This window comes from Strix aluco, chromosome 7, assembly GCF_031877795.1.
Source record: "Strix aluco isolate bStrAlu1 chromosome 7, bStrAlu1.hap1, whole genome shotgun sequence".
Lineage (NCBI taxonomy): Eukaryota > Metazoa > Chordata > Aves > Strigiformes > Strigidae > Strix > Strix aluco.
In genome coordinates, this window is record NC_133937.1 from 40,184,125 (window position 1) to 40,203,320 (window position 19,196).

A 19,196-nucleotide genomic window follows, 5' to 3' on the forward strand; every position below is an offset into this window, starting at 1 on the left:
TGTGTTTGAACTTACTATAGAGTACAAAGTACAGGGAGTTCACACAAACCAGAATTATTTATGTCAACTTCCATTTAGAACAGAAAATTTCAGCACAGAAACAAAAAAAATATTTCTTTTCCTATCTTTGACTCAAAACGTGGCATCCCCATAGCACAAAACTGCCAAGTCCTTGCTCTTGCTTTGCCAACTCTGGCAAACTGGCTTGAAAGCCCATCATCTTCTGTATCGCCTCGTGGCAGATGAGGCCATTCAAAGGGCACCACCCTCCCCACCACCCGCCGTGGGAGGAAAAACTGTCCTCATAATGCTCCCCCGGATTATAATATTTGGGGGCAGCACCTGGAGAGCATGAGCAGATGATTTGCTTCTCTTAACTGCTTGCCGGGCTAATTAAAAAAAAAAAAAAAAAAAGTTTAAAATTATTTATGACAGATTTCTGCATTTACATCAGTAAAGTAAATGCGTAGCTAATTGCTCTACTATATGTATTTATTACTTTTTGAGCCATTACAGTTTCTTGGTCATGGCATTTTACAGCTATCAAAAACAGAGCATTTTGGACATCTTTATATGTGATACCACAAAGAGGGTTTTTCAGACACCATTTGTCTCTTAAGAATGCTGCGCTCAGTCTGTATTTTCGCTATGCTCAGGACAGGTCCCTCCTGAAGGGTCTTAGTACATCAGCCGGGGGACATGCAGCTCTGGAGCAAGGACTAAGGTAGGTAAGGAGAGCTTGGCTTAGACCTCTGTGAAACAACCAGTCTTCAACATTATTTCAGCAGGCTTGAGCCAGTAAATACTGGTTTAGAGCTGAAGACTAAAAGGCCTATGAGTACTTTTCCCATAAAAAACAACATTCAGGGGTTTTTTATGTTTTGATAAATAGTAGGACTTTCTGAAAGGCCCCTGCACTGCAGGCTCTTAAGGGTCTCCCATCCATGCTGGCTACACATGACACCCACCACACACCACAGCACAGGGGTTGGCAGAAACAAATACAGCACAGAAAGAGGGTAAAGCATGTCTCTGCCAGGCCCACTCTCTGTCCTACCTGGGATCTGTCTCCTTTCTCCTGGAGAAGAGAATAGTAGCTCTTCCTTGTAGATGTCACTGCTCGATTTGCTGACCCACTGTAACGGCCTTGACTTCTCACTCAAGGGCACCATAAAGCCAACAGGAACCATCCCGTGAGATGGCATCCAGGCAGCAACTCAGCCTTTCAGCAGCTTGGCCTGATTTGGGATGCCAGGTGGCAACAGCACCAAAACAAGCGCCTGGTCCCCAGGTCATGCAGACGTGGCACTGTGGACTGAAAATAAAGCAGAACCCAATGAGAAACAGACACTGATCAATGGTTGAAGACCTCTGACCTTGTGAAACAAGCCAAACCATTTTTATCTGATATCCTTCTCTTATTCGAGTGTTTTATGAAGATTTTATTAGTCAGTTTAACTTCTAAAAAGTTCAATAGTAGGTTTCCTCTATTTTCCACCCTCTTCATTCAATTAAAAAAAGAAAAAAAAAAAAAAAAAAGACTTATTTTATTACTTCTGCAAGCACATTTCATTGATACTACCAAGATGTGGCTGAGAAGTAATGAGTTATATTACGGGGTAGTGTTGAGGCAAACAGGGATGCTGTGGGGAGAAGGAGCTGCTGTGGGGCTGTGACCTCCTTGCAGACAGCACCCAACACTCAACCCTACTGCCCCATCCTGTTTTCTGATGTAAAACAAACTGTGTCTGCACCTTAACTTCTGATTCTCCTGATAACTCTGGTTTAGCCTTTTCTGCAGTCTTTCTTCATTTCCTGTTCCCCTCAGGTAATTTAACAAATGGTTTTGGTATCTAGTTGCTTGTCTTCATGATCTTCAGCATGGGAAGATACAGGTTTTATTACAGCTCTTCCACTACCAAGTTCCTCGTCCTCCTCAGCAGGAGCAGGACATTGGCTGTATGGACCTTCTGGATTTTGTCTTCATGGAATGGTTTGGTTGGAAGGGACCTTAAAGCCCACCCAGTCCCACCCCCCTGCCATTGGCAGGGACATCTTCCACTAGTCCAGGTTGCCCAAAGCCCCGTCCAACATGGCCTTGAACCCTTCCAGGGAGGGGGCAGCCACAGCTTCTCTGGGCAACCTGTGCCAGTGTCTCACCACCCTCACAGGGAAGAATTTCTGCCTTAGATCTCATCTAAATCTCCCCTCTGTTAGTTTAAAACCATGACCTCTCGTCCTGTCCCTACACCCCTGATCAAGAGTCCCTCCCCCCTTTCCTGTAGCCCCTTTCAGTCCTGGGAGGCCACTCTAAGGTCTCCCCGAAGCCTTCTCTTCTCCAGCTGAACACCCCCAACTCTCTCAGCCTGTCCTCACAGGGGAGCTGCTCCAGCCCCACGAGCATCTTCGTGGCCTCCTCTGGCCCCGCTCGAGCAGGTCCGTGTCCTTCTGATGTTGGTGCCCCCAGAGCTGGACCCAGCACTGCAGGGGGGGGTCTCACGAGAGCAGAGAAAAGGGGAGAATCCCCCTCGCCCTGCTGCCCACACTGCTCTGGATGCAGCCCAGCACATGGTTGGCTTTCTGGGCTGCCAGCGCACGTTGCTGGCTCACAGTCAGTTTTCCATCCACTAACACCCCCAAGTCCTTCTCCTTGGGGCTGCTCTCCATCCACTCCTCACCCAGCCTGTATCTGTGGATGTGTTCTGGAGTTCATGCTTCACTGGCTTCCTTAAAACTTGGAAAGAAAGGTGGTAACCAAGAATTCTTTATTTTACAAGGTGCCTACAATTCTGTTTCACTGATTTTCAGGAAGAAGAGAAATCCTGAGCCCGTTCAAAGGTGCTCTGCCTGTGTAGCACAGGCACCCTGCAGCACACCATGCCCCCACGGTCTTGTTCTAACATTTATCCAAAGATATACTCAACTGCCGTTTCCGTTTTAGGCCACGCTACCTGCTGGGTACATTTTTGAAACTTGTCTTCCAAATTAATTTATGCTCAGTGTTTTCCTCACACAGAGAATTTATTTGTTTAAATAAGTGTCTAAATCTATGAAGTCACTTTGCTTTGGGCCCCTACTGCTACCGTGCCCACCCCTTTCTGCCTGAGTGACCCGACTGAGGTGGTTCATACAGAGACTGTGGACTTTTGTCCTCAGCCATGGACATGGCTTCACCTCTTGGTCCATCAGAGGCTCTGGCTGGTCCCTACTCACTGTTTGGCCTTTACTAATTTGTCCAGGCTGTGTCTTAAGGGATGAAGTAAGTGAGGAGGCAGTCAGGGAGAAATCTTGGAAGTCCTCTTAGAGATACTTTGGATGCTACAGTGTTTGTTGGATTCATGACTTGCTCTAAGATGAGACACATTGATAAACCAAAAAGGTGAAGAAGCACCATGGAATGAATTTCCACTCCACAGCATGGTTTCTACCTTCTTTAGCTTTTCTTTTCCTTTTTTCATCTAGCTACACTTGCTCTGCCCAAACAGCCTTGTGAGATGGTTATTAGAGGTTTTTTTGTTGTTTATTATTATTTCTACTCATTACAGCTTCAAAATACTTTTGTGTCTGTGTCCACAGCAATACCTTCTTTTTCTTTCTTTCTTCCTTTTTTTTTTTTTAACCTTGCGACTAGAGCTATAGTATGGAGGAAGGTGGTGACCACAGCAGAACTGGTACACAGGGACCCCCCCTGTGCAAACCTTTGTGGTAGTCCAGCACCTCCCATCTCGCCGGCTGGAGACACTGAGGCTGCCTTGGGAGGTGACCCCACATCCCAGTGCTGACCTTCACTCGGTGAGGACTGACCTGTGGGTCCCAGCTGTGGTGGCCAGAGCCCAAACCACCCGGGAAAATGGTTGCCTCCAGCGTGTTGTCCCCAGCTCCAGCACCCTGGACCTCGGCCGCAGCATCGCGCTGCCTGCCAGCACCAAGCCACCGCGGAGGCAAAGCCGTCTCTGAGCACTCGCTCCTGCCACAGAACTCCACAGCACAGGAAAAGAGATCATTAAATACAACTTTATTGGGTTTCATTGTACATTTTTTTGCCATTACTTCCTCCTCCTTTCTTCTCTCCATCTTCCCCTGGTGTCTCCATCCTGTTTCATTGTAGATACAGGGCAACTTTAAAGTTTGGTGGCTGTGTTACCCAGACCAATTCCAGCCTCAGTTTCCTTTTTAGTTGTATTTTTTTCTTTTTTAGATTTTACACAATAAGCAATCTGTGACTTTGTCTGGTTGGAGCAGAGCAGGTTTCAGGTCATTTCCTTGTACACTCACCACCCCCACTTGGTCTGTTCTGGGAGTAGCTGCTGCCATTTGTTATAAAGTCATTTTTCAAACAGTTTAACTTATCTCAAGGTAAATGCAAAACAAGAGTCACATAAGAACTGAAATCCTCTAAAAGCTGTGGGCACCAAACCTTTTTGTGACCAATTAACTGCACCCTTTTTTCACGATGGCCTTTCCATACTAGTACAAAGTCAATAAAGAGGAAACAAAAGCATTACAGTAAAACAATTACTTTATTTGAATGTGTAAGATATAAAAAATCATAACTATATAGCTTCTATTGCTAGAATCGTATTTCAGCTGGCTGAACCACACTAGCAATGTCACCAGCTGAAATGGGCTACCAGACCAGGAGGTCTCACATCCTCCATCGGTTAATTGTGACCTGAACAGTGAGAAATAGTATTTGATTTCTTGTATATAACAATGAAATTTAGCATTATATATGAGAAAAAGAGATAGCTTGGGTTTAATTATTTAATTTATGCAATTTAAAGTTCTAGTATAGTTCATTTTATTTAAATTTCAGTATTTTATGGAGTATCTGAGTAAAGATGATGATCCCTTTTAAATTATACACACCAACTTTTAAAAACTTTTTATTACTTGTGGGACTTTAGGAATGTTCCTCCTTCGTATGCTTTTGTAGAGATTGTTTGCATACTCTGATTCCAGACTGGTTGCTTTCTCTTCCTTTTCCTGTAAAACTTAGGGCAGTACATTGTATAATGACAAGTGACCAAAAAAAATCAATTTGTAATCTGATTTGAGGGTTTTGATTTCCTCTGATGAGTTTAAATTTCATTAAAAGCAACCTTATTCGAACATAAAAGAACTCCTTGAAGGGTAAAACAGGGAATTGTCTCAAAGAGTATAAAGAATCTAAACTCTTTTGTGCTATTTATTCATGGCATTAATTGTGAGGTCCAACAGGCGGTGTCGGTTGGCAGATGCACTGTTATCAGCCCCGTGATCTGCACAAGGAGGGGAAAAAAAGCACAAGGGCTCACATTCAAAAATCGTTCTTTGGCGTATTGACACTTTAGTTATCAACAGCCCTTATTATCTGCTTAGCGGTGGATCGCAGCTTGCTGGTGACATAATAAGCTACAAATCACTGATGGGGCCTTTCTGCATTCTCCTAATTGTGTGTATTCTCCAGAAAAAAAATATCGTTGGGCCTCTTGTCTTGATGAGAAATTGACATTTTCTGGCGGAGTCTGGCGAGCACTATGTGGGGAGATAAGACTTATAGTTGTTTTAAAGGAGTGCAGCCATTCTTTCAGAGGCCTCTTTATTGCTCTAGTTGACCCACTTGATGAGTATGGATTTCATGAGGTCTTTTTCAGCATTTGAACTATAAAAGGTTCAGAATGACACCACCCCTTATAGACAAAAGATAACCTTGCCCTTTGAATATATTGATTCTTTATTAACTAGGCTGTTTAATGCAATGAAATGAGGCATTAGATTGAAGCCTATTTCAAGTGCTTTGAATAATCTTTAAAAGCTTGAAAGACTTTAAAAAGCTGCTCTGCAATAATTGGCATATACTTTTAGAGACTCTATTCCTTCATTTTGATTAAGGAATTTTTATCATCTTCCTATGTCTAAACTCACTATAGGCTGACACAACATATTTTCTCGCCAGGACTATTACCACGTTACAGACAGGGATGTGTCGTGGGGCGTGCATTGCTCTAGGACTTGTCATTCCTAGCACAATATATATGGGTTTTCTTCTTTTGCGTTTTCTTTGCACTGAAACTTAGACGAATCATTTAGATGCTCATTATTCAAACCTTTGAAATAAACCCAAAAGGAAAAGTGCCAGTAGGCATCATGCAGACTTTCATCCCTATAAACCATCTTATATTTTTAGTGGGATGCATCTGCTTATGCCACCGGTTAAACATGATACACAGATACATACTCAAAGTGGAACAATTGTCAATGCATAATAATAATAATAATCCAAAGTGCTCTCTGTTTTTAACATCTGTTTTCATCAAACATAAAAACTATGGAAATATTGGAGAAGAAAGGAAACATAGTTAAATATCCCGGTTTTCCTTCTTTGTAAATGGTGACTACCAGTAAACTAACTGCACCGTCTCCTCACACTCCATCACTTAACTGCTGAAACACGGGGCAGCGAAGGAGCATACAGCATGTCGTTTGGCACTATATACACATACACAAGTACATACATTTACTTTGGAGCTTGGAGTTCCTCAGTGCCCTCTCGAAGTTGTCAGCAGCCCTGTGATTAATGACAGGATAACACTCACATAACGAACTCCCCTGCTTTACCGGGACAGGCACTCGTGTTGCTCTGCCTGCTGTGCACGCAGCCAGACCCAAATTCCTGTACAAATGCCCTTTTTCTGGTGGCTGTGGTCACACACAACGATGCAGGCGCACGCTCGGCACATGGGGTAGGGAACACAGACCTGTACTTCAGGCTTTGCATTGTAACTGTCTCTCACAAAACCACGCTCCGACAAGGAGGCTGAGTCATGCCCACCTCGCTATATTTATATTTCAAGTACATTATATGTACATCGCACGTACTACAGTCCAGAGGATGAAATATTTGTGTTCAGTATTATAATTAGCAAAAGCATTTGCTTCCTTATCAGCATTTAAAAGACGGGTACGTCGACCTTCGGTGTCAAACCGCTGCGTGGAAAGTTTGGGTTGTGCTGTGTTTAAAATAACTTTTCCTGTTTACAGACTTTGACAATGCCATATTAAAATAGAAGAAATAAAAAATTACTCTACTGTTACCTTCACTTTACAAAAAGGGTGTCTGAAGCACAGTTTTGGTTAAATACTTCACCAAGGCTGAGCGACAAGTCATTGCCGGGCTGCGGAGCAGAGGTCTCCTTCCTCATCATCCTCGGGGGCTGCCTGGGCTGGCTATCCGGGGGCACCGAAAAGCCCACGACAAGGATTGTGCTTTTTCTTAATCAAGACATAACTTTGAATTCTGATATTTAGAAATGAAACCCCCAGTGTTGCATTTTTTTGTTTTGTGTTTAGTCACTTTTTTAATAATCAAACCAGATAAAATTACTAAAAATGAAATTCACAGACAAGAAATACTTTAATTAAATATTGTGTAAAATGAACATTTTTTTTATACAGTTAAATATATGAAAAAATGTACAGATAAAACAATCTTATTGTAGGGTCTTTAACAGTAAAATCTACCATTTAGTGAAGCTTTCCGTCTGGAGACAATGAAGCAATGAGTGCATTGACTAAGTAATCTAAAACACAAACAGATTGCATTTATGAAGAAACTTGCAAACTTTCTTAACATGTACACGTGACCTCTTCTTTAGATCAAAACCTTACTTAGACAAAATATAACGGAGGCAATTCAGTTCCAAAGTGACTTCTCAGGCTTTTCCACTTAGCTAAGCCTTATTCGTTATCACAAAGGAAATGCGCGCGGCATTTATCAGCTGTGATATGCTGTATCGTTCTTTTAAACCCTTTAATAAACGCTTTACTAAAATGTGCATTTTTGCCCAGAAAGGAAAAAAAAAAAAAAAATGATCCCTCCTTTTTGGTTAAAACTTTAATTCTGCTGCAGTTTGCAACATGTTTTGCAGTGCTGCGTTTGCAAACTATTTAGTGCAAAGTAAAAAAAAAAAAAAACCAACTCCACGTTTCTCTCTATGGATTTGGCACTAACAGCCACGATATGCGACGGAGGTCATTCCAGTTTAAAAAGTACAGTCATCTACGGGTCTATTACAAAAAGTTCCATAAAAAAACCAATAAACCTAAATAAACAAACCCCAAACATTTAAAAATCATGTATGATCCTGATTTCGCGTGAAACCTTTATCTTTTTTAAACAGTGCAGGGTTCGGGAGAATGCAGAGTGCAGCAGAAAATAGACACATAAAGGAGTGATATAATTGTACACCAGGTTTGTGCTTCTTTTTTTTTTTTTTACACCAGAAATTATCCAAATGAAGTAGTGATTAACAATTGTGGTGTAAGCCTGTGATAAAACAGCACAAAAGTTCTTCAAAGAAGTTCACTTTTAAGGCATCAGAGAAGTTAATGTGGCAAACGTTTTAATTAAAACATCAGAAGTGAATTTATTTTAAACTTTAGGCCTCTGAATTTTTCCAGTAAACACAGTTCAGCTATGTGGCAAAGTCATGGGTGGCAGCTAAAAATGACTTTTTACAATCTTTAAAAAAAATAAAAAATAAAAAAAGAAAACAGGAAAAAAAAAAAAAAAAGAAATGCAACCACAAAATAGATTAATCTTTTTTGTGGCTGTATCACATGCACATATTCTACTAGTATTCATTACAGCCATGTGGCACAATTTTGATTTGACTATACAGCAAACAACTTTTTTTTCAAAATTATTTGTTCTGATAACTTAAAAATAATATAAAAATAAACAATGAATTTGACTTTTCCTCAAAAATAAAAAAAAAAAGGATGGAAAGTCTAAATAATAGCAACTTTATGAAGTACAAATGAAATGTACGGACACTAATTTATTTTAAAAGAAAAACATGAAGGCAACGGTTCTTGGCTTAATGCTATTCTCAGCATCACAATACCAGGCCATGACAAAAACCAATACATACAAGAAAAAAAAATGATGAAAAGCAATATACAAAATTTCAAAGATAAATACAATATTTATAGTTGATATGTTACAAAATAAATTCCCTTAGTGACTGCAAGTGTTTATGTGAAAGAAAGTGTTGCAATGAATAAGACTATTTTATTCCTTATAGGCTTCATAAGGAATAAAATTTGCTTTTCTAAATATTTAAGTGGATCTGAAAAAAATTCAAGACAAGTGTATAAATATTTAGCTACAACTTTGGCAAAATCACAAAAGTCTACAATTTTATAACCACATACAAAACACATTAGGGAAGAAGGATCTAGAAGTCAAAAGGACAATTTTCTGGTACAAGAAACATAGACTTCACAGTAGCCTAAGAATGCAATAGTATACAGTGCTAGCAAAAGTTGAAAAAATGTTGCAGATCACACTTGCTTAACAGGAAGCTCTAGCAGTGGAAGTATATTTTTTTTTTACCAACAGACAGTAGCAATTTTTTTCTCTGTCAGTGTGCTTGTTGAAGGCAAGAGAATTCAATATCAAAGTTACAATTTCTAACTACAATAAGTTACAAAGTTCCATTTCATTAAGATGAAGTTAAGCAATGATAAACCCTCCCGCGCCCGCCCCCGCGCCCCGGTTTTTGTTTTTCTAATCATATATTCATCCTTTTTTTTTTTTTTCCAGTTTGATGGCTCATAACCTCCTTGGCCCCCTTTTTTCCACCACAAAAAAATATTTCACATTATAGAGATACACAACCATTGTGAATCTAGTTATGAGTACAGAAAAATGTTCGGAGGCATTTTTCATCAGTGTTTCATGATAATCAAAATGGTGCATCCACAAAGTTTCTCCCAACACATAGCAAGTACTAGACATAGCCAAGACGTAATCAGAAACTTTATACAAAATAGGCGTCGCTTTTTCCTTATTCTTCAGGACTGAGAAATGTGAAAATATGAGAAAAATTCAGTCAATAAAATGGAATTGTTCATGAAGAAGTAGGTTGTTTGCATGTAGATTCTTAATAGTTTAAATAAAATCTTTAAACAAAGTCTTTTTTTTTTTTTTTTTTTTTGTAGCATTTCGATTTGTTGCTGATTCTGTGTGAAGATACTGTTTCCATCAGCATGTCTTAATATACTAAACTTGTCCCCTAAGCCCATCCTCTGAAGCTTGGTGCTATGGTAGGTAAACAAAAGTGACTTTACATTGGCGGGACTACAAGCCCAGACATAGCTAAAAGAAAAAGAGAAGAAAAATCAGCTGTTATTAGCATGCTTGTGTAAGGCACATCTGGTTCAAAGCGACCGCGATGCTCAGCACTGGCCGGGAGCGGGACGGGCTCCCGGGCTCCTCCACGCCACGGCACAGCATCCTCTGACCAAGGGGCCGTGGACACGTGCTTTTCCCAGCAAAATGCTCCACACGGAGGCTCTGAGCGGGTTTTTTGTGGGCTGAGCACCCCGATTCCCACACAAGCAGCACCTCTCCCAGCACGGGGCTGCGAGCGAGGCCGGGGCCAGGCTCTGGACAGCTGAGGAACAACACGATCACACCTGGTCGTGTCAGACATCCCTCAGGGACGTCCCCGCAGCGGGAACCCCACCAACCACTGCTTCATGCCCAGGCCTGGCACCTGGGCAGAAAACCTCCATTTCCACAATTGCACTTTATAACAGCGGGGCTGAGCGAGCCAAGGACTCTCTAAGACCGAAGCCAAGTACTCTACACCTGCTCCTAACTCTGGAGGCCAAGCACCATAAAAAGGCGTGAGATTAACACCCCTGATCAGCCACCTCTTTTTTTTTTAACAGATAAAGACTGAGATGCCAACAACTACTGCTTTTTTCCTAGTTAACTCTTTGGTAGAAACATAATTTAGACAGTCTTTAATTTTAGTGTTGTTTAATTTTTGCCATAATGATATTTCTCATTAATTTATGTACAACAGATATTAATAAATTTGTTCGTGTAGTGATGTGAACTTCAATTTCTCAGTTCATTAATTTCAACAATATTAATTTATTTCAGATTCGCTGTTACAGCTTTACGGTTTGGAAGAGCTGGGTATGTACACATTTCATAGGTAACACAACCTCCTCCAGCAGCCAGCAGCGTGGTCTGCATGACCTGAACTCCTCCAACGGCTGCGGCTGGAGCCCCGAGCAGCTCTGATTCCGCAAGTGCCATCAGCAGCCGATGTGAAAGACTTGTGTGGGAATGTATCTCTCTAAAACACATCTCAAGGGATGCTCTTCAAATGGGTTAAAGTTCTCAAACTCTGTTACTTTTGTCCCCAATTAGATGTATTGAATATGTCAAAATTAAAATGGAAGTTAGAGTTTTCATGGTTTTATAATACTGCATGTTGTCAACGTAAACGGTGACAAAAGTTACAAAACTTAAAATAACTGGAGAATAGCGCGTATATTGGCAGAGATACGCACATTATTATACTAGATATACCTTCTACCCAAAACATTTAGTTCCCCTATCATGTTTCCACCAACTCTCCTGCGTCCCACACTGTATTACCCTGGGCCAGCAGCCAACCTAGCCCACGTCTAGACCTGCCCAACCATGTGCTCTCCAGTTGACATCTCCTGTGAGCTGTCAGCCAGAGGGAAGCCTGGCACCACGTCAGCCAGGGGTTTGGTTACGTGGGGTGCACCTCAACTGGGGCAGGCAGGAGCTCATTTTGAGGTGCTGTTACGCTGCCGTACAACCATCAGCTGCCCTGGACGTCAAGATCACCACGAGTCAACCCAAAATACAGGGTCTTTCTATCTTTTCTGGGTCAGGCTCAGCAGGGATCTCTCAGCGCGCTCTATGTTGAGGAGATGGTGAGATGTAAAGGCTCGGTCTTGGAGCCAGCATGAGACATGCTCTGCCAGCACACTAAGCAAAGTGCAAAAGTCCAGGACTGATCTGGACATTTGCTTTAAAGAATTTAGCAGAAAAAAAGGCCACATTTTTCTTCCAGAAGTTGTGTGCATAAATACCTTAATAAACAGCGCATCATTATTTGGTACTAATACCCTGCACGTCTTAATCACATGTTTATTGTAATCTCGTGTTTGGCTTCTGCTGTGTGAAAATTTAGCTTGTCTGCTGCATACTTTTCTGGGGGGAAAAAAGTCTGAATTCTTTAATTTAAGCTATTTAGCTATTTTTGTTAAATTCTGTCAGTGGCACAATGGGAGGGGGGTGCAAAATTGGTGCTCCAGACATTTAGCTCGCTATTTATTTTTGTGGCAACGTTTGACAATTGTGAATTTCTGCACTACGTTTCCTGCTGTGCAAATTGATACCAAATGCCTTCTTAAAGAAAAATGGGGTGGCTAGTTTTTTAATAATAATTTTAATAGTTTCATCCAGGGGAAGACCAGAAAATTAAGCAGGATGCAATTTTAAAAGAATATAGAGACCCTTTTGCTCTGCATTACAGTCATAAAGCTTAACCAGAGAGCAATATCTTTCACAATCTATAAAAAGTAAATTACAATTGAAAACCAAATTTTGAACACATATTGTACTTCCAACTTTTCAGCGAGCCAGCAGTTTCTCACTAAAAAAATTATTTTATACCTTTAATGTCCATTGTTTTAAAGAAGAAAAAACCCTCTGCCTTAAGGAACTCATAAGCTAGCATCCTGCTCTTAAAAAAATATGTAAGTACTTAACTTTCTGATCATAGACTATGCAATGGAAGTCATACAGAGTTAAGACTGTGGAGTTTTGGATAAGGCCCAAAGGCCCTTTTTTGTAGACTTACTCACAGGAGTCAGTCTTACCCCCAGGACAGCAGAGAGAGGGGTATCTCCTCTGCGAGCTGCAGCTTCCGAGTTTTGACCCTAATGAGGGTATTAGTTGGCCAAGGATGGATGCGCAGCTGGTGGGGGTGGCAGATGGGTGCAACAAGGTAGAAGACTCCACGTTAGCTCTGGCTGGCATTGCCTGCACGCTGGCTTTTCTGAGATTTCCCCAGATTGCCTTCTTTTTTATTCTTTTTCTTTTCTTCTTAACCTCTGCCTTAGCTCTCTTTAGAAAAAAAGTGAGTCCCCTTGTTGGCTACAGACCTGTCCATGCTCACTCTTGGGCCTTAAGTCCTAAAACACGGAGTGGCTTTTGGGGGGCATGCGCACTAGCAGCAAGATTTTGCTTCTAGTGTGCTGGGCTCAGGTGTTCCTGATGCTTAGGGTGATGTTACCACAAACAAGTTAGAGCAGCTCTACCACTGCTTTACTACTTTAGGAGACTAAACAGTTCATCTGAGCTTCAGACGGAGCTTCACAGTTCTGCTCCTGCTTCCTTGCCATCTTAGATATACAAAGAACAGCATTTTTTCCACATAGAGACAAATCCTACAGTGGTTTACCCAGGAACGAACATTGCAATTAAGCCCCAAAACCCTGTAAAAGGACTACCCATGTCTGCAGAGCTGTTACATGCCGGGGTTTGCCAGGCTTTCATTTGACTCTGCCTCTGCTAACAGTGCTAACAAACCTTCCTAGGAAAAACTGGGCTGTCTGGCCCCATCGTGTTGGTGTGAGATGCCTTGTCATAGCGGGGTCAACAATTTTCCCTGAAAACTATCCAACTGGCTTTATTTCAGAACAGGGTTTATGTGGGGAAAGGTAACATAACAAGCAGCAAGAGAGAGGGTATCCCACCCTATGATTAAAAGAGCACATCATCCCTTCTTATCCAGATTCATAAACTGCAGGATTTGCCTTAGATACAACAACAGTGACCACGAGCTCTTGCTTTTATCTTGGCTTGACTAAATGTATGTCAATGTACGTGAAGATCAACAAAAAGCTTTAGCTGCGCTGGACTGCAGCTTTTGAATTCCATATTTTAATTTAATGTAGAAAATGTGTTGATCAGAAAACTCTCAAGCTGCTTGTACAGTGTTCAGAAAGCAACTAATTAAAAAGGGCTCAATGTCAGTAACTGACTAAGAACATAGGAAGAAGAAATCCCCTAAATAACTGTACAGGTAAAATGCAGTGTAAATAAGTATCTCCTGCATTGCTATCTTTTCTTTATGATGTCTCATGAAGGAAGAATATGACAAAATCATCCCTGTTTTGCCACTCAGTTCTGGCTGCAATTCCATTCAAGGCACTGGTTGAGAGCAGTGAGGGCAGCTGGGTGAAGTGTTGTCAACCTGAAGCCTTTCGTGAGTTCAGTCTGAATTAACTCAATAGCTTTGATTGGAAAAAATGCTGGTGCCTCTCTGCTGTGATGATAAAGAAACTCACCAAGGATATGTCAGATGCAATTTGATTTTCTCCTCACCCCAAGGGGACCTGAATCTACATATTTTACCTTTTGCTAGAGTACCCTGACTCTCATGATAGTGAGCATCACCTCATGGTGCCGTGCTACTTTGCATAAATAATTCAACTTTTTGTCACAACCCCGTAACTCAGTGCATCAGAAAGATGTTCTTGCTATTTCTCTGGGTCATTTTGCTCAACACAGGACTATTTAGTTTAGCTGATTCAGCTGGGTGAGGAAAAGATTACAATTTTATATTTTTTCTTTTTTTCAACACTTCTATTCATTTTCAGTTGGCTGCAGATTTCTGCACATCCCTACACCTGGATACCTCTGTGTTTCAGAAGCTTTGAGCGGTTGGTGGGGTAGGGTCAGCATGGTGAGGCAGCAGTGCAGGTCTGGGGGGCACCCAACCGAGCTCTAGCAACACCCGTGGGATGTTGGACTGCGGTAGGGATGACACCAGGTCTGCTGCTCAGGTTGCAGCATCCTAAGATCAGGGGTTGAGGGATCTTTAAGCCTTCGCTGGGCTGTCTGGGCCTGGAAGAAGCTTAGTGCAGAGCAGGGTTGGGCCTCAGCCTAAGAGCTGACTTCAAGACCTATTTAACAAAATCAGTGTCGGCTGATGTGAAGTCATATACCAGGCATTTACACAAAATGCATTTTGTACCTGAAGAAGAAAACGTATGGTTACTGGGGGTTGGGGAAGTGCCAAGGGAGATTGGGTGCTTGGTGTCTGCTGGGAATTGAGCATTTGGCCTGCCCAGTTCTCCTGAAAACCCCACCTCGCAGTAATCTAGACCTTTTTAGCAGCCGAAACCTTGAATATCTGATGGGAAACCCTTTATTTACATACTGAAATTACAGAAATTTAGATCTCTAATCTTAATTTTAATATTAATCTTTAATTTTAATTTAGATCTTTAAATAATTTTATTTTTCACAGTAAATCAATATCAACAAGTTAATGAGAATATATATATAAAAATACCTGCTACAGAACAGCTACAGAATAGCTGCCTCAGACCTAAGCCATGTTTTACTACGTTATTTTGGGGGGGTTATTATTTTATTTTATTTTATTTTATTTTATTTTATTTTATTTTATTTTATTTTATTTTATTTTTATTTTGTTTTTATTTTGTTTTTATTTTGTTTTATTTTTATTTTTGTTTGTTTTGTTTTACTTTGTTTTATTTTATTTCAGTATTTATTTTTTATACTAGTGTCTTTTTACAAACAGAGGGATTATTTTATGAATGGATAATCTTTTCTAAGAATGTTGCTTATACCTGGTATAGTTTCCTACTTACAGTAACATAGTAAATCTTCCTCTAAGACACATGCAATGACAGAAATTGTTAATCTAATTATCCTTTTCTTTAACATCCATCCTACAATAAGATTTGTGTAGCTGGATCCTCAGCCCTTCATTGACCTGAGTGCATAATAAGCTCTCAGATGCTTCTTTGGGCCAAGAAGTTAATAACAAGCTACAGAGACATCCATGTTGAGATCCTGGTCTGGAATGGTCTGGATTTTTGGTGGACAGGCAGTTCTGTGCGATTATGTCTCTCCAAAGTGCCTTAAACTAGATACCACAACTGCAGGTGTCCAGAATTAGTTTGGCAAATCAAAATACCTGTCTTCACCTGTTTGCCTGCGAGTGCTCGTCATATTATGGATATCATGGTGATACAAGGAATAAATAATACTGGGCTACCTCCACATCAACTAAGAAAGTCAAGACGAGTGACGACCTCTGGGGTAGGAGTATCTGCAACCCTTTCTGCTTTCCATGGGATCTGAAGTGCTTCAATTTACCGCACTGTGCCACGAGGCTCATGATTTGTAAAACAGAGGCAAACAAACCTTTTCAACGATTCTAATGCATCTGACAATATGATCTTCTAAATGTTCAAACACGCCATAAAAAGGAAGACGTCTTTGTTCATATTTTTATTCTTCCACCAAATGTACACTGTATCGTAATTCCTCCTGCCCCACTCCCAGCAGGTGACCATGGAAATTCTGCAACTGATTTATAAAGTGTTCATTACACTACCCACACAAAATCACACAGATTAAAAAAAAATGCAGAAGCTTACAATTGCCTGCCTTAATTAAAATATTTAGTTGTTCATTTAGGGAACTAACCACTCCAACACCACCATAAGAGAGTGAGTTGGGATCGACAGAGCATGCAAACTCACTGCGCAAGCAGCTAGCTAGTCCAAGGGAAGGCTAGTTCACTGAGTAAGAGCTTAACCTCTTTTACACTAATTTGACATACTTTAAAATAACTGCTGCATCCTATGTAAGACAAGGAAATCACACCACATTATGCTGGAATGCTGCTGGTTTTAAACATCCATAGAAATGTGTTCAGAAAACGTATAAATGCACGGAGTACATGGAACCTCCAAGAAGCATTCAGGGATACCGTCTTACTTTAAAATTTAAGGCACGAACTCCTAATGGAAAATGTCAGTAAAACAACTAGAGTTTTCTCTAATATAAGTATTAAAAATGAACTAAGATTTGATTAAAATCTTAGCATACCATTCATGCTACCCTATTTTTTCTCCTGCTTTTGCATCGCTATGAGAGCACCCGAAACCTGAAATTATAGCGAGGTACCTTTCTCCAAAATAAATGACCAGGGCTTGAGTGTATGCACCAAAAAAGCAATACACAGAAAATTGAGAGAGATCCAGCTCACCTTGAAGTCCATTTCCATTTGCACTGGTGCAAGATGGTGGAGGAGAGGCTTGGGGCCTGACAACAGGAGCGAAGGCGCTCTTTTGTTTCACTGCAGAGATGACATTGGCAGGTGAGAATGAGAAAATGCCGTGTGTACTGCTACAGTTTGAAGGGAGGGTGACCGAAGAGGCTGCCATGGTAGGGCTTGACGGCACTACTGCAATAAAGCAAAAATAATCAGGACTCAGATTGAGGTTTTCACGGCAAACACGGAAAAAGAGAGTGATAGGGCCTTGCCTCTTAAAATATATATATATATATAAAAAAATATATATAAAAAAAAAATGAAATGCCTTGGCTTGGCCACTCTCTGGATAACAGGCAAACTCTTTTGTGTTGGACTTTTGTTACAAATTGTGCAGTCCAATTTTTTTTTCTATCTGAGATTGTATTATGGCACAAACAGATCAATTTATTATATTCATTTTTACGTCCAGCCTCCAGAGTCACCCCTCCTTTTATCCAGTAGCTCACAATATAGGAAATCAAAACAATGCAAGTATTTGATTTTGTAGTAAATATGAATCTATATGATGATGTGTTACCAAAAATAGACACTTACTGCCATAAGGAGAGTTAGCTGAGGAGCCATTAAGAAATCCAGGGGAACCTGGTACACCTAGATTGGGCATGCCGGCATTGCCATATCCATTCATGCTATTGCTGACTGTGTTGTAATTGGACTGCTGAGGAGTACTGCTGGGAACATATCCTCGCGGGGAAACACTGCTTGTGTTGCGACTGTAACCTACTGTGTTAGAAACCCCCCCACCCCAAAAAAATAATGTTATTTTATAATATAGACTTAGGGCTGGGGGGTTTCCTCATGCAGCATATATTACACAGTTTTAATTGATTGCACAGCTTTGCTCTAAGTTGTCTCTTACTGCCCTATCAACTCTTGCAGTTTGAGATAACCTTATCACGCCAACCCTACTTAAATCATCTGCGAGCACTCTATGTTGTCTCTCCTCTTAGCACAGACAGCCAACAAAAGCTCTCTTCGATCCAGCTGTGTCAGGTGCCTTCACGTTTGTCTTTAGGAGCAATTATCAACAGGCTCGAGTCCTGCTTTGTACCAGCACACTGAATGAACTTTCAGCCTCTCCAGACCTTCAAATGCCATAGCTGACAAGAAAAACTTTTTTGTTGCAGTGATTTACTTTAAAAGGCTGTTTTGGGGTCTTCATTTTATGACTGGTATTTTTACACTAACAAACTCGTACTTTCGTAAGGTGTAGCCATCAGTGAAAAGTAATTCAAGATCAAGTACAGAATTTTGTAAGACTTATTAGCTTAGAAATGCATAAAAAGACAATTTTTTTAGAAGAGGAAACATAGCAGAATCGGGATTTTTAACAACAATTTGTTCCTATCTGAGCAATCAATTTAATAATTATGTTGCAAGCAAAAAATATGGGTTTGAACATATCTAATAATCCTGTTTCCCTCCTTTCATTAGTAACAAAATTAATTTTAAATGCAATATGCTACATGCATTTTCAATTACAACAGGTAAATTAAATCAACTATTACTTTTATTAGTAACATATATGTCACACATACCTATAAACAAAGTATTTTAAAATCACAGACATCAAATTAGATTTATCTGTGTAAATATGCCAAAACCAGGTGGAAATACCTAGACATAATTATTTTATAAAAAACATACACGTTGCATATTTACTGTGAATAATAAAGAGCTTTCTACACTTTGCCAATTTTTTTTTTTTTCCACTGGAGATGCTTTATGATAACAGTAAACGAAAGAACAGGAAGAATTAAATATTACGAGAAAGTTAAAGGCGGCATTTCATTACACGGTCAGACATATGACTACGGGGAGAAAAAGAGGGAGAACACAGCGGTGACATCAGCTTGTATTAATAGGCACTGGCCAAAAGCAGTCAACAACGTGAAGGATTAACTCTTGCAATCCCACATACCTTGGTCGTTTGCTTGTGATGTTTCGGAAACATTAACGGCGAGCTGGCTGCTGAAGGAGTTCACTCCCATCATGCCAGTGTGAGCAGGAGTGTTGGCTAAAGTGGGGATCTGGTTGTGATTGCGTGGCACACTGTATAACGCTTCAGCAATGTCAGCTGCTCGTTTCAGGATTATTTCCTATAAAGACATAAAAGAAGCACTGACAACTCAGAAACTGATTTGCGCAAATACTCCAAGTTGCAGTAATGTTAAAATTTACACAAGAGATTCATGTGAAATTATCGTAAGG

The 19,196-nt window shown here is 40.5% G+C and overlaps 2 protein-coding genes across 9 annotated transcripts in view; one reads left to right on the forward strand and one right to left on the reverse strand.

The window, feature by feature from the left end:
* Positions 1–10,049, forward strand: part of LOC141926182 (uncharacterized) — a 32,558-nt gene extending 22,509 nt beyond the window's left edge. Inside the window, exon 6 of the mRNA XM_074831548.1 lies at positions 9,988–10,049. The gene's annotated coding sequence lies outside the window, so the exon portion shown is untranslated. The remainder of the gene's footprint in view (positions 1–9,987) is intronic.
* EBF3 (EBF transcription factor 3) overlaps positions 9,882–19,196 on the reverse strand; it is a 121,296-nt gene continuing 111,981 nt past the window's right edge. For 3 of the 8 annotated variants that reach the window (XM_074831543.1, XM_074831538.1, XM_074831537.1), the window contains exons 13-16: positions 18,907–19,084; positions 17,520–17,708; positions 16,917–17,114; positions 9,882–10,144 (exon numbers count right to left, since the gene is read on the reverse strand). In XM_074831543.1, coding sequence (XP_074687644.1) covers positions 10,113–10,144; positions 16,917–17,114; positions 17,520–17,708; positions 18,907–19,084 — 597 coding nt within the window. In that variant the 3' untranslated portion in view covers positions 9,882–10,112. The remainder of the gene's footprint in view (positions 10,145–16,916; positions 17,115–17,519; positions 17,709–18,906; positions 19,085–19,196) is intronic. The other 5 variants (XM_074831541.1, XM_074831539.1, XM_074831544.1 and 2 more) reach the window with 3 other exon arrangements.